Genomic DNA, 14,036 nt, shown 5'->3' on the forward strand with positions numbered 1-14,036 from the left:
TTTTTCCATTGCTGCTGCTCATGGTTGTCAATATCAACCACATTTGTCTATCCTGGAAATCGCTGCTCTGCCATTGGATTGGCGTGCCCTAAATCTTATTTAATTGTTGAGCATATCAGAGGGGTCTCCATTCACAGCCAGACCACTGACTATGAAAAATGCATTCCCTGACCTGGTGCTGCATAGAAACCCTCATTGGTTATAGCAAGGGTAATGCCCAACAGAGAGCGCATGCAAAGCTTCAGCATAAATGGAATGCGAAATTTGTTATTCCATGACAAATGCAAGAGGAAAACCAGAGCCCCAATATTTGTCTACTCTGTAGTTATGTCTTTGAATTGCAGGTACATAAGACCGATCATCTGGAGCAAAGAATCCTGGTTTAAAAATAAGTGTCGGAGAATTGCCACAGTCAAGATGACTCTCTTACCAAAGCTGTATAAGTTGTATTTCTTCTATACTCTCCCAGTTGCATTACTTCGGGTGGACCTGTGCAACTTACAGAAAGCGATTTTCCAGTTTACATGGCAGGCCAAGCGTCACTTTATTCCCCATTCTGTTATATTGGCATGGAGGGGGTTTGTGGAACTGGCTGTCCCACACCTTTTGCATTATTATTGGGCAACTCATCTTCGCTCATATTCTGTTTTGGGCGGCTATGCCGGCGTATACCAAATAGGTCAAGATTGAGAAGCTTTGACTTGCCTCCATGTACCCTAATGCTTTATTGTGGGTTGGGTCCCCCCTTCCCCCACCTGCGGTGCCAAGTTCCCTCTGATGTCTCCACGATTCTCAATGGTGTCCATCTTATATAATCCCCTCCTCCCAGAGAGTTTGTTTTCTGCTATGGTCAAGGTGTGGTCTGGATTGCTGATATGGTTGACCCAGTGATGTTGGAGCTCAGGTCCTTTGATTATCTCACAACGAACTTAAATCTCCCGGCCACTGAGTGGCTCCACTACTCCCAGGTGGCTCATTTTGTCCGCTTTTTCCATGGGATTCCTTAGGGTATCTCTCCCCACTACCTTTGAGAAGGTTTGCCATAAGAGCACGTCTACTTAGGGGCCTTATCTCCTTAATTTACCAGCTCCTTTCCTCCTATGGACTCTTTCCCCTCTCACTGTTACATGTCCTGATGGGAGGAAGTGGTTGGGTGGCTTTATATCCCCATGACAGTGGAAGATTGTGTGGTCTTGTGCTCAGAATTTCTCTCGTTGTTACCTTTCGGGAGACTCAGTACAAATTGTCGATGCACTGGTACTATACTCCTGTTCTCCTACATGCCCTGAACCCAACAATCCCCTCGGGGTGTTGGCGCTGCGGTACTGTGTACTTGTATCATAAATTCTGGTCATGCCCCCTCATCCAGGTCTTCTGGAGGGAGGTTAGGGCTTTGACAGATGCTCTCCTCCTACAGGGGGTCCCTTTAGACCCTCTTATCTACCTCCTAAACCTTCCCCTAGGCAAAAAGGCATCCATACTATTCTTGTATCCCTGCACTGCTGCAAAGACTCTCATTACTAGAAAATGGAAGAGTGTGGCTTCTCCTGGCCAGAATAAAGGATGTGCGGAGCCTAGAATTCCTGACTGCTACCCTTAACACTCAGGAGACTTTTAAATCTAGCTGGGTCCACTGTATTGTATTTTGCAGGGTCTCTGATCACTACCTCCCTTCCTTTTCTTCATCCCCCCCCCCCTCGATCCACCCCTGAATCTTGTGATTGTTTCCCCTTCCTCCCCCACCCCCTGTCCTTTTTGTTATGTATTTCTCTCAGGTTTTTTTTTTTTTTTTTAATCTGACTTTATACTACTTCGGGGATATGGCTGTTAGCCCCCCCCCCTTCCTGTTGTTACTCTTCTATTTGATTTTTATTTTCTGCCTGGAAAAAACTCTTCTTCAATAAAAATGGCAGTTTTAAGTAAATATTTCAGTTTTTTGAGGCACCAAAATACAGGAGCAATGGATCATGTTAGGAAATTTATCAACACTGTGGAAGTACCTTTTGAGATAACATATCGTAAGGAAACCTGCAAACGTTTTGAGAAATCCCTTTTTTTTTTTTTTTTTCTTAAACATTTCTTCTTTTTAAATCTTCACTGATTTGAAAAATATTTGTATTTTTTTCTTCCATCAGTTCTTTCCACTAATTCATACCAGTCTGTTATTAAATATATCCTCCTGTAAATCTATTGTAAACTGATTGGTATTTTCTATAGCGCAGCAACATTCAGTAGTGTTTATATATGTTATATATATCATGATAGAAGTGGTAGAAATTATGTTTGGAGATAGCAAGCAACCTAGGGTATACTCACATGGCAGAAAATGTAGAGGAATTCCTCTTCATTATCGCCGTGGGCTAGCTGTGACTGGATGCAGTGCATCTGCATTCTGTCGGGGCATCCCACTGCTGATTTAGGCCTGGATGAATGGGCAGGGGGTCTCGAGTTGCAGATAGTGTGGCTGAATTGGCCATGGAATCTGTGGCAAGATCAAGCAGGACGGGTCTCTGTTGTATAATACAGCAAAATATAGGCTGACCAGCAAAATTGATCTCACATGCCTAGAAGTAGCAACTGAAACCTGAAAGACACAGAAAGAAGTGGTGAACTACTGTTCAAATGGGTTGAAGAAATAGCCAAAAATAAAGGATCAACAAGTGAACACCTCCTGAAAGATCAAAGGTCTGAAATTACCAGTGAGTACTACCACAACCAGTCAACCATTAAGTGAAGCCAAGCTACCAGCTAGAATTCCCTGCAAGATTCCGTTGATGGGGAAAGGTTCGTCCTCTTTATTGCATACCTGTTCAAAGGTGCCAAAAATTGTCCCACACCATACAACACCGATGTCAAGCGGCTCTCAGAATTAATAGTTATGTAACTAAATATTAGTTTGGTAATTTATAGAAAAGTGAAATCTCAAATATTTTTTCAGGTTATACATTAAATTCTTGAGTTTTTTAAAAAAATATTGCTGGCTTTTTTTTTTTTTTTGTTCTGAACAGACTAATATTCCTTTAGATAAATTATTTCCCTGTTTTGATTTGGAATTATGTGTCTAGTATTTTCAGTACATTTTCATTTATGCAAATAAAAAATTCTAATGACCGACCGAAGCCCAAACTGCAGATAACACATTCTTAAACCCCTTTTCAGTTCATATACTGTACAGATTTATAAAACTACAAATTTATCTGTAAAGGAGCATCGGTATGAAATAAGGTTTCCAAAACCGCCTTTCTTATCTCAAGCCCTATAAGATACTGTGTTTATCTTTATATCTAATATTGAGCTGAAATATTTCCTTTTATCTCATCCACAAACCCAGCATTTTTGAAAACGCAGTTGAAAAAAACTCCCGAAAGGGTCTCTTTAAATTGTAAATATTGTTAAGTAAATGACCCATTGATATTCTCCACGCTGCTTGCAAAATGATTTTTAGATTAGAAGAAATACAGGTTGTGATTTTGTTTCTTACAGAAGAATAGTTGCCACTTCCAGCAGAATATACAACAAGGTCAGATCACTTGTCATGCTGACCGTAGCCCTGTGAGCGCTAGTCAAGATCGTGACATTGAATATGTTGGGAGAAAACGAGTTCTACATGGAGACCTATCAGACCTGGAAATCGAAATTGAATTAACTTCTTTGGCATTTGAGAATCTAGTGCTCACTTCGGGTGATGAGAGTTCTGATAGCCTGTCAAAGGTATTTCATTTATTGGGACGTCATAGGCTAATACAGCTGATACTCAGAGATTGTATGTGTCTCTAGGTTATGTATTCTTCCATAGTTTAGTCTATTCTATTTACTCCTTTAAGGCTCTGTTCATATCACAGGTATGGCCTCTGTTTAGATGATCACTCCTGCCCCATTTCTGAAGGCATGTTTCATTAATATAATGTGTAATAAACAACCTCAAAGTGCACTTTATTCTGTAGATACCATAAGGCCCCACTGTGAAAAAAAGACATATAATGGACATTCTTGCTAAAACATCCCCAGCCTAAATGCCATATAGACATAAGAAACATGACGTACATAGCCTAGGTGAGAAAATGTTAGACTCAAGCCAGTGGTGTAGCTAAAGTCTTGTGGGCCCCAGTAGATCATTTATCCTCTTACCTCATCCTTACAGTGAATTCTTGATATTGATGGTTATGGGTGCTAAGGCGTTTAATCCACCTTAGTGTGGTTAGGGTAATCTGTGAGTCTCCTTGGCTTATGGGCTAGATGGAAGCTGCAGTCTCAATACTGATGCCAGTGCTTATGGGCCCCCTAAGGCTCCTGGGCCCCGATGCGACTGCACCCCCTCAAGTCACGCAAAAAATAGGCCACTTTTCAAATTCAACCAGATTAAATCTCTATACCTTTTTCTGAATATTTTCTTGGTAATATTTGGCTATGGGTAAATAGTTTCTCAGATAGAAAATAAAAGGAGTTTTCCCGGGAGTAAAATAATATTGACAATCTTATTCAATACCCAGGACCCCCCACAGATCAGCTGCTCGAAGTGGTAGAGTAGTATGGGTGAAGGCCTGTTCCACATGCATGGCCAGTGGTGATGTCGTGTTCATTCATAATGTGGCCTGTTTTCAACAGTCCCATTCTGTTGAAGAGGTCACAACGTTAAATGCTATGATCTCTTCAAACAACTGATTGGTGGGGACTCAGGTGTTGGACCCCCACAAACTGCTATTTATGGCCTAGGGAAAGGTCAAAAATATTTTGATCTATCCTGGAGAAAACACTTTAAAGCCTCATTCACACGTAACCATTTTAGTTGGCTGTTTGTATTTGCTAAAACCACGATAACATTGTAAACACAGAGGAAATAAAATGAAAAGATTTATATTACTTTTCCACTTTCCAGCTAATTCTGGGTTTGGCTTAAAAATACTAATGCATTAGTGACCTGCACTGCAATGTGTGCATGAGGCCTTAAATTTTTTAAATACTGTTGCTGAATATTTTATTTATGTTTATCAATTCAGTGATTTAAAAAAAAAAAAAATTTTACACTATAGAATTGATTCAGATAGGGCCAGAATACAGCAATATATTGCATACAGTAAGGAAACGTGTACCCCGTGGTATATGTTTGTTATTTTTAACACCATGGATTATGGGAATGGATTCCACTACTTATTTATGCTGTTTAGCATTAGATACTTGGAGGAGGAAAGTAATAAGTCCTTTCAGATTTATTCTGGGTAGAATCTATTCTATGATATTCAGTATATTTTCTTTACTTATGGTTACACTTTTTACTCTTCTACCAGTTGCCAGTTACCGTATTTTTCGGACTATAAGACGCACTTTTTTGGGGAAAAGAAGGGTGCGTCTTATAGTCTGAAGGTGGCGCCTGGCATCCGCTGTAATAGAGAGGCGGAAGCCGGCAAGTGATAGACGCCATTACAGGTGCCGGGGCCTGAGACATCGCTGCGCTCCTCTGCCTTGCATGAAGCCAGCAGCGGCAGGGGCTCCTCCGTGCCCCCGCCGCTGGCTTCATGAAGGGCAGAGGATCGTAGCGATGTCTCAGGCCCCGGCGTCTATCCCTCCCCGGCATCCGCCTCTCTAGTACAGCGGATGCCGGGTCAGTATCCGTGGCCCCTTCTCCCCCGGGGCCGGTCCCCACCGGCCCCGTACCTGTAAAGTTGCAGGCCGGCTCCTGCGCGACGATATCACAGGAGCCGACCTGTCCGGGTGACAGCCGGGAGCCTAATGAGGCTCCCAGGCCTGTCACTGCTATATATTAGTATTGCGGCTGGTCTCTATGACCAGCCGTAATACTAATATACAGAATGTCCCATAGACGGCAATACAGTTGTATTGCCGTCTATGGGACTTGCGATCAAGTGACCGCAGGTTCAAGCCCCCGGGGGGAAATAAAATAGTAAAAAAAAAAAAAAAAAGCTTTAAAAATATGAAATAAATAAAAGTTCTAAATCACCTCCTGTTTTTTTTTCAATACAAGGTGATCTAAGCAATAGATATCCCCCAAAATGGTATAACTAAAAAGTACAGCTGGCCCCGCAAAAAAAAACGCTCTATGCATCCCCGTACAGCTGCAGGGTCACCTGTCAATGTGGCCTTGCAGCTGTTGCAAAACTACAACTCCCATATATTAAATATTTTACCAGTTTTTGCTTCAAAATTTTTTTTCCCTATTTTCCTCCTCTAAAACCTAGGTGCGTCTTATAGTCCAGTGGGTCTTATAGTCCGAAAAATATGGTAGCTGTCATGTGACATGGTATACCATTAAATTTCATTATAAACTTGTTTGTTTTGAGCATTGCAAGTTAAAGTGTTATTCCAGTCAGACCAAGTAACCCCTTATCCTGTAGTAACTTGCTGATACTGCTGCTTTTGAGTAAGAGACAATATTATGAAGCAGATTCTCCTCTACTTTCTGTGTGCAACGTATTTGATACTTCATAGCAGCTAGTTTCCACCCACAAGCTCAGGGAGAACTTCAATTAAGAAATAGAGGGAAAATCTGCTAAATATTAGCCATATAATGGTCAGATATACTGAAATTCCTTGTGTATACACACTGTACTATTCATTTATCCAATGTTTATTGAAACAATAGGTGGAATCAAAGGTCAACCATAATTCATGAACTGCTTCTACATGTTCTACAACCAGTAATGAATTGTCTTTCATTTTATTTTTAAGGACCTAAATGTGGAGGAAACCGTAATAACATGCACCGACTCCCAATCCTTGGCCGAAGAGTGTTCATCCCACCTCTCTGAACCTGTTAAAGAATCTTCTTCCATGAAACAAAGAGAAAATGACATTTCTGTCTGTGAGAACACTAAATGTGTCCAGTCAAAGACCATTCCCATGCTTGAACTGTGAGTCCTTCAGCTTGTTTTAGCAGATTTTTCACAACTCTATAAAATCCTCTATTAATATGACTAATATTTTAGAGAAATACAAGGATTCCGCTATTGTCCATACCGATATGACTAGTTTTTGCTTTCGAGATCATATCTATAATACAAAATAGGAAATAAATTAATTCTATTCTATAAGTGATAGTTGAACTTGTGATATACTGTGAAGTTCCATGATCTGAAACATGCTGAGCATTAACTTTGTCTATTAGAACATTTACAGTGTGTATGTATATGTGCAGTTATATACCTGTCTATTTTTCAGGCTGATTTTATGTGCTAAAAAATCCCAACAAAAAAATTACATCAGTAAGACGCTAACACCCCTATGGAAAGTGATAGCAGATCACAGGTGAGGTTTTTTTTTTTTAATTTCAGGATATAATATGGCAGACATTTACTGAGTAGTTGATAGGTGGGACCCCTACCTGCGACTGCAGAGAGCCTCTTGCCCTGGTGTACCCATACATGTATGCATTTCACAGTCTATTCATTTTAATGAGAACTGTGGGGAAATATTTTAGTACCATGTTAGCCAGAAAAAAAATGCAATATTTGCTACTTTTGTGTCAAAAAGGCAAAACTGTTGTAGGTATGAGACCTTTATTGGTTAACCAGAAAAAATACAAAATCATTACCCCTATAATGTGAGTTTTATTACCCTACCTTAGCTAATGTATCACCTCATGAACTACTATAAATGACTTTGTGTAGAATCTTGCCAGTGTTTTGCTTTGTTCTGTCATTCATTTGCAAATGCCTCAAGAAAGAACCTCCGTGTTTTGAAAAATGAATAACTGAGGAGAGCAAAACACTGTCAAGATGCTACACAAAGGCATTTACAGTACAGTAGTTCATGAGGTGATACAATAGATAAGGTATCGTGATATATACTCAGGTTATAGGGGTAATGAGTTAAAGGGGTTGTCCGGGATAAAAGCAAATTCTACCTATAAACTAAACTCCCTCCCCCACCTAACTTTTAATTTACATCTATTTAAAAAGAAAATGCATAATTACTTATACACTTTCTGATAATCCGGTGATGGTCCATTTCACCGCTTTTGAAATGGAACGTCACCAGTACTCCTCCTTTTCCCTATCCCCATCAACACTTACGTGTCTTCCTGTGTCCAGAACGGGTCCTCCACTCCTCTACTTTTGAAGTGGCTGCGCAGTCTGGAGGATGAGTTTTAGACATGCACAGTAGAGATGGCAATCCATCTATACTGCGCATGTCCCACAGTTACTTTCGTTCTGTGCGCAGCGTCTCCAGGCTGCCCACAGTGAAGAGGAGCCCGCTCCCACGTTGAAAGTCAGGTAAGTATGATGCTATGGGACTGGGAGGCTATTAGTGGGCAGGATAGCCTATCTTAGCTAGGGTGGGATAGCTTAGTGTAGTTTAGCTAGGGAGACGAGGGGGGTATAACACAGTGAGAGAGGAAGGGGGGGAGCAGTGACAGGTACACCGGAAGTTACACAGTAGGAAGCTAACAACATGTAAACAAATGCAAAACATATCACAGACACTTAGAAATCACTCAAAACACTGCTAAAAGTATATGGGTGCACTTTTAACCCATTAATAACACTAACAGACCTTTTTTAAAAAAAAAAAAAAAAAAAAGATTTTTAGCCCAGAAAACCCATTGGGGAAGGGGGGTGTATTGTTTCTGTAGTCTGGATTTAGTAGGATTGGGGGAGGGGGGATTGTGTCCATCTAAGACTCATATATCCAGTTGTTAGATTGAATCCCTTGATCTGAATTTTATCATCACCTTGAATTCCCAAGCCTCATGACAATATTTTCTTTAAAAAAAAAATAACCAACTAATATAGCCTGCACTACAATTCATCAGGTTTGTTCTCACCACAATTACGTTTCATTTAACAAAAATATATACTTACAGTGTATGGGTAGTGAAATGTCACCACAGTACACTAACCTGTTCATGGCAAAGTAGAGGAGGAGTATTTATCAACTTGTATAGCTAAACCTCTGGCATACTTCTGGTACATTGATGACCAACTAATAATCTGGCAGGCTCAGAAAACAAATTACTGTCTTTCCATAAAAACTTCAATAAACTCCGTCCTACTACCAGACTCACTCTCAACTACTCAAAATCTCAAATATATATCTTGGACACCAGGGGCGTAACTACCGGGGTAGCAGCTGCCACAGGGCCCAGGCCATGCATTTATTTTTTTCTTAATAGGCCATTACCAGCTGGAGTTACTCCAGCCGGTAACGGGCCCTACTTACTTAACGATCCTGGCAGGGGCCCTATGAGTATAATGATCGGAGGCCCAGGAGAGGTAAAAGAACATAAAAAACACTGTTACTTAACTCTCCGGACTCCAAACAGGCTTTGGGCCTACTCCTGTGACCTCCCTGACGTCACATGATCAGGGCCTGCGTCCCGGGTCATGTGACGCCCCGGATGTCATTGAAGATGACAGACACCACCAAGGAGTGCAGCAGAGCCAGGGATAGGTAAGTAACAGTGTTTTTTATGTTGGGTTTTCCCCTCGGTTTCTGATTATTATACTCTGACCCAGAAGTATAAAAATTGTTAATAGGTGTCCACAGTGGGGCATAATACTGTGTGTAGGGGCCACTATGGGGCATAATACTATGTGCAGGGGCCACTATGGGGCATAATACTATGTGAAGGGGCCACTATGGGCATAATACTATGTGCTGGGGCCACTATGGGGCATAATAGTGTGTACAGGAGCCTCTATGGGGCATAATACTGTGTGCAGGGGCCACTATGGAGCATAATACTGTGTGTAGGGGCCACTTTGGGGCATAATAGAGCGCGTAGGAATGGGGGAGGGGGGTCACTCGGGGTCTTCAGCGCCGGTCGGGGAGGGGGGGGAGCCATGTCAAAAGTTCACCACGGGGCCACTGCTGGATACAACCATATATATCAATAATAGCATTATACAAACTACAATCCACCATAAACCTACAGGCCAGCCAGGATATCTGAGACGGAAGCTTTCATCTACAACATATAAAAAGTTGATCATTTACAGGAAACAACACCGGCTAACATTAAAGAATACGTTCTTACAATAGAGATATCATACACAGGTTGTAGATGAGCAGATCCACAGAGCTACAAGAATTCCAAGGAGCCGTCTCTTAGAGTAGAAACAGAAGTAGGACAACAGCAGGGTAATTATATACGACCCTAAAATGAACATCTTGAGGAAAATAGCTGCTGACGTTCAACCAATATTTCACAGGGACAATAAACTAATGAAGTATTTCCATACATGTAGTATTTCCATACATGTACTCAATTTAGTAAAAATAGCTGAAACATTTACTTAAGGGAGGTGGTCACTTCAAATGGCTGTATCTCCGGATTAAAAAAAAAAATCTAAAGTGCTGAACCGCTGTTTTTTGGATGTTTTGCCTCTGGTAACAATTTGAATAAAAAGCAATGAAAGCAATAAACATTAGCCAAAATGGTATAACTAAGAAGTATACCTGGCCCCGCAAAAAAAAGACGCCCTGTGTATCCCTGTACACGGAAATGTTAAAAAGTTACAGTTGTCAGAATATGGCAACTTGTAGAAAAAAAACTTTTTTTTTTTGCAAAGTTTTACATTTTTGTTAAAATGTAAATAAAACTACATAAATTTGGTATCCCGAAATTGTACAGAAACATAGAATACAGGTGACATGTCCTTTTGGCTACACAGTGAAAGCCCATAAAAAAGTCGCACAAATGCACCTTTTTTCTAGTTCTACCCCATTCTGAATTTTTTACCATCTTCCCAGGACATTGTACAGAATAATAAATGGTACCAATATGAAGAACAATTTGTTCCACAAACATTAAGCCCTCATATGTCTGTGAACGGAAAAATAAAAAGTTATGGGGTTTGGTACGCGGGGAGTCAAAAACGAAAGGGGAAGGGGTTAAGAATATGCGTATGTGGTCAGCTTTCTTTTCTGCCACTAATTTTGACAATGCTCCTCTCTTTGGACGATACCATGTAAGTGTATTCTAACAGTACAGTTGACTTCCATACAACTAATCGCTTTGTACACCTTTTATTTTTTCACCTTATGTGCATATTATTGCAGATATGCAGGACCATTTCGGAAGCCACTGCAGGAGAAGGACGCTCCAGGATATAAGGAGATAGTCAAACGGTTGGTATTCAGCTATTGAATTTTTAGCAAAATTATTTATGATGACTATATGATGTGTCTATAAAATTTCCTTTAAAAAAAATTAGGTTAAATAAAATAATAAAATGGATAAAAAATCGCTTATTAAAAAACACGTCCTTCAACATATTTTTTGATGAGATCCCTTATCAGTTACTTTGTAAAGGATTGGTAGAAAATATGTGCATACAGACCGGTATTAATATACTTGTTTTTTTTCTAGGCCAATGGACCTCTCTACAATAAAAAAGAGTCTTTGTAAGGGAAAGATAAGGACAAATGTAGAGTTCCAGAGAGACATTCTGTTAATGCTTCAGAATGCTGTGATGTACAACAGCATCCATCACAGTGTTCACCAGAAAGCCTTGGAGTTGCAAAGAGATTTAGAGGAGTTGCTGCAGGTATTGCAATGCTAAACCAATAGTAGTCTGCCACTATTGTGCTTTTCTCTTCTTCTATTATGGACAAGGTGATATTCTACAGACAAGCTCATACAGAGCAGTAGCTTCTGCATTGTGAGATCAGGAGAGCTGAATATTTCAGGTTCCAGTTGAGGTGTCAGTGAGCCCAGTCTTGATGATGGCATTGCATGGAGGAGTGAGTAGTGCCATCAAAGGCAATACATAAATAAACTGGCACAGCGTCCATGTCATTAGCTACTTAATTTACTGTACATGGGATTTACTTGGAGTAGAAACTCCTGGTGTTAATAATGTACAGGTCTGTGTATATCATTCTAGTTAGACTATGATAGTCATGCATGCCCAGTGGAATACAGTACAGCTTCTGTTGTATCCCCAGAGAAAGAACCAGAGATACAACTTAGGCTGGACATAGACTATCCCTGCTTTTCAGAAAGAAAACTCATCATTTTGAACACCAGGGGTGTGATGCAAGCACATCATTGCAGTGCTTCTGTGAGGAAACTTTTTTTTTTTTTTAAGAACAATAACAAAGTTACTCTAAATTATTAGAATTATTCAGTTTAGGGTTTCAGGGTTGTTGGCATCGGTGATCTGCCTGTATTCAGCAAATTGCTGCCGATATGTATTAATGGTGCAACCCCTTAAGCTTAACAGGATGTAGATTTCAAATAGGAAGCAGTTTTTGGAGAAGGGTGTACTTTTAAAAGCAAAAATGGACAACCATTTTAAAGTTTAAATAAGCTGAAGGCAGTGAAAAAAAAAAAAAAGTACACTCACCTTTTCCTGATGCCCTGATGTCCTCCTGCGCCTCCCATGTCATCTGGTCTGGCAGTGCCTCCCGTCATTATGTTGAAGACGTGACTGCTAAGGCCAGTCAGCGGCTTCAGCACAACGCCGTGACAGCAGACGTTGGACGACAACAGAGCAACCTGGACAGGTCAGGATGTATTTTTTTTATTCACAGCCACCAACGTATTTAAACTTTAAATATTTAGCCTGGACAACCCCTTTAAGCACTACCATCTAACAGCCTGAGGGACAGCACTCCAAAGAATTCTTGTGCCTTTGAGGACCCAGCCTTTCCATGTATTATGAGAACAGTAAACCTAGAAATAATACAATTAAAAATGAGGTAACCTTACCCACACTGTTTATTAGTCTGAAGGATTTTCTTCACGACTGTCTTGTAAAAAACCTAATGACAATTAGGGGTTTAACCTTAGCTGGTCCACTCCATTTTTAACAGGTGACCAACTGAGTGGGCCAGGTAATAATCTTATTACCTACAACAGGCAGGGTACAAGGGGAAGTTACTGCTGCAGCCAGTTTGCTCAGCCAAGTGTGCATGTATTCTGAAAGAGTAGAGAGGCGGAAGCTGCTGGCTAACTCCTCTGGTGGTGGCTGTTCTTGTGTACACCAAAAAGACGAGGCAGGTTGGAATCAGCCCAAACATGTTGCACATGGGCATGTTAAAGCCCAATCCTTATCTCCCCAGACATCTGCCATCAAGGAAAGGTTGGCATTTCTGCCATTCACATTCTAGGCTCTGACCACCATTGATAGACCAGAAGAATGAAAAAACTGGGACGCAAACAGAACTCAAGGGACCCAATTGACTGTAATTGGGACAGTTGAGTGTCTGTTCTTTTTAACTAAAATATCTGGATGAAAAAGTTGGTCTTGCTAAGACTTTTTTGCCCTTCAATTGTAGACAGACCTGGTCTACAGCCTTAGAAGGTCAACTGATCTAACTGGCATCTGCTTTCAGTAAATAGTCTTATTTGTAAGACAGCAAGGAGGAAAAGGGGGGACGTGACTGCACTCCTGTGACACATAGGGGCTGCAGTGATCACCTTCATTACACTAAGGCTGATTATACCTTTTGATCTCCAATCACCTTTCACCCTTGCCCTCTGATGCACTGCGTTCAGACCGGCAAAGAAGATTTAAGATACACATCCACTGTCAGAAATGAGAATAATGTGAACAAACCCTAACACTGCTGTGAATTCTTATAAATTTTCACTAAAGCTTTCATTCTCTTTTTTTTGTGTTTTAGGTTTTTATTGAGCAAGTAAAACAAAGGGAAACAGAATAGAATATGTTGCTGTTCTCAGACGTGCCAGCTCTTCATGTCTTTGCACAAGTTATACAGTTATATATTTAAGGTTTATGTTATTTATTTTTAATGTTTCTTGTTCATAAAAGCAATAAAAAGTTGTTGAGATAGCATATTTATCAGAAAGTTCATTGTTGTTTATTATTATTAGAACATGTTCACATGAGACGGATACGCTGTGGATTTTCTATTGCGAAATTGTGGGCAGAAAATCATCACCATGTACCGTAGTAGATTATGTAGAAACAGATTTGCCGTGCACATTTTCAAATTACACCATGACGACATGATGTTGACAATTTCCACCTCAAATGTAACTTTTAGCAAGGCATAGGGTAAAATATGTGGTAAGGCCATCAAAAAACTTGGGGATTTTGGCACCAATTTCA

General features: G+C 40.4%; 1 protein-coding gene across 1 annotated transcript; it reads left to right on the forward strand.

Moving 5' to 3' along the window:
- The first annotated feature begins 875 nt into the window (after window positions 1-875).
- On the forward strand, window positions 876-13,683 carry LOC142204568 (uncharacterized). The gene is made up of 7 exons (XM_075275885.1): window positions 876-968; window positions 3,484-3,711; window positions 6,685-6,866; window positions 7,174-7,260; window positions 11,017-11,085; window positions 11,327-11,504; window positions 13,588-13,683. Exons 1-7 carry the CDS (start codon window positions 876-878, stop codon window positions 13,624-13,626), a joined length of 876 nt encoding a protein of 291 aa, XP_075131986.1. The 3' UTR covers window positions 13,627-13,683.
- The last annotated feature ends 353 nt before the right edge of the window (window positions 13,684-14,036 follow it).

This window comes from Leptodactylus fuscus, chromosome 5 (assembly GCF_031893055.1).
Source record: "Leptodactylus fuscus isolate aLepFus1 chromosome 5, aLepFus1.hap2, whole genome shotgun sequence".
Lineage (NCBI taxonomy): Eukaryota > Metazoa > Chordata > Amphibia > Anura > Leptodactylidae > Leptodactylus > Leptodactylus fuscus.

What these genes read in the sequence shown, in the direction of transcription:
- LOC142204568 (XM_075275885.1), top strand. Translation starts at nt 876, where the DNA reads ATGGTTGACCCAGTGATGTTGGAGCTCAGGTCCTTTGATTATCTCACA. An exon ending in GTTCTGATAGCCTGTCAAAG is followed by an intron (nt 3,712 to 6,684) that starts GTATTTCATTTA and finishes TTTATTTTTAAG; the next exon opens with GACCTAAATGTGGAGGAAAC. An exon ending in ATTTAGAGGAGTTGCTGCAG is followed by an intron (nt 11,505 to 13,587) that starts GTATTGCAATGC and finishes TTTGTGTTTTAG; the next exon opens with GTTTTTATTGAGCAAGTAAA.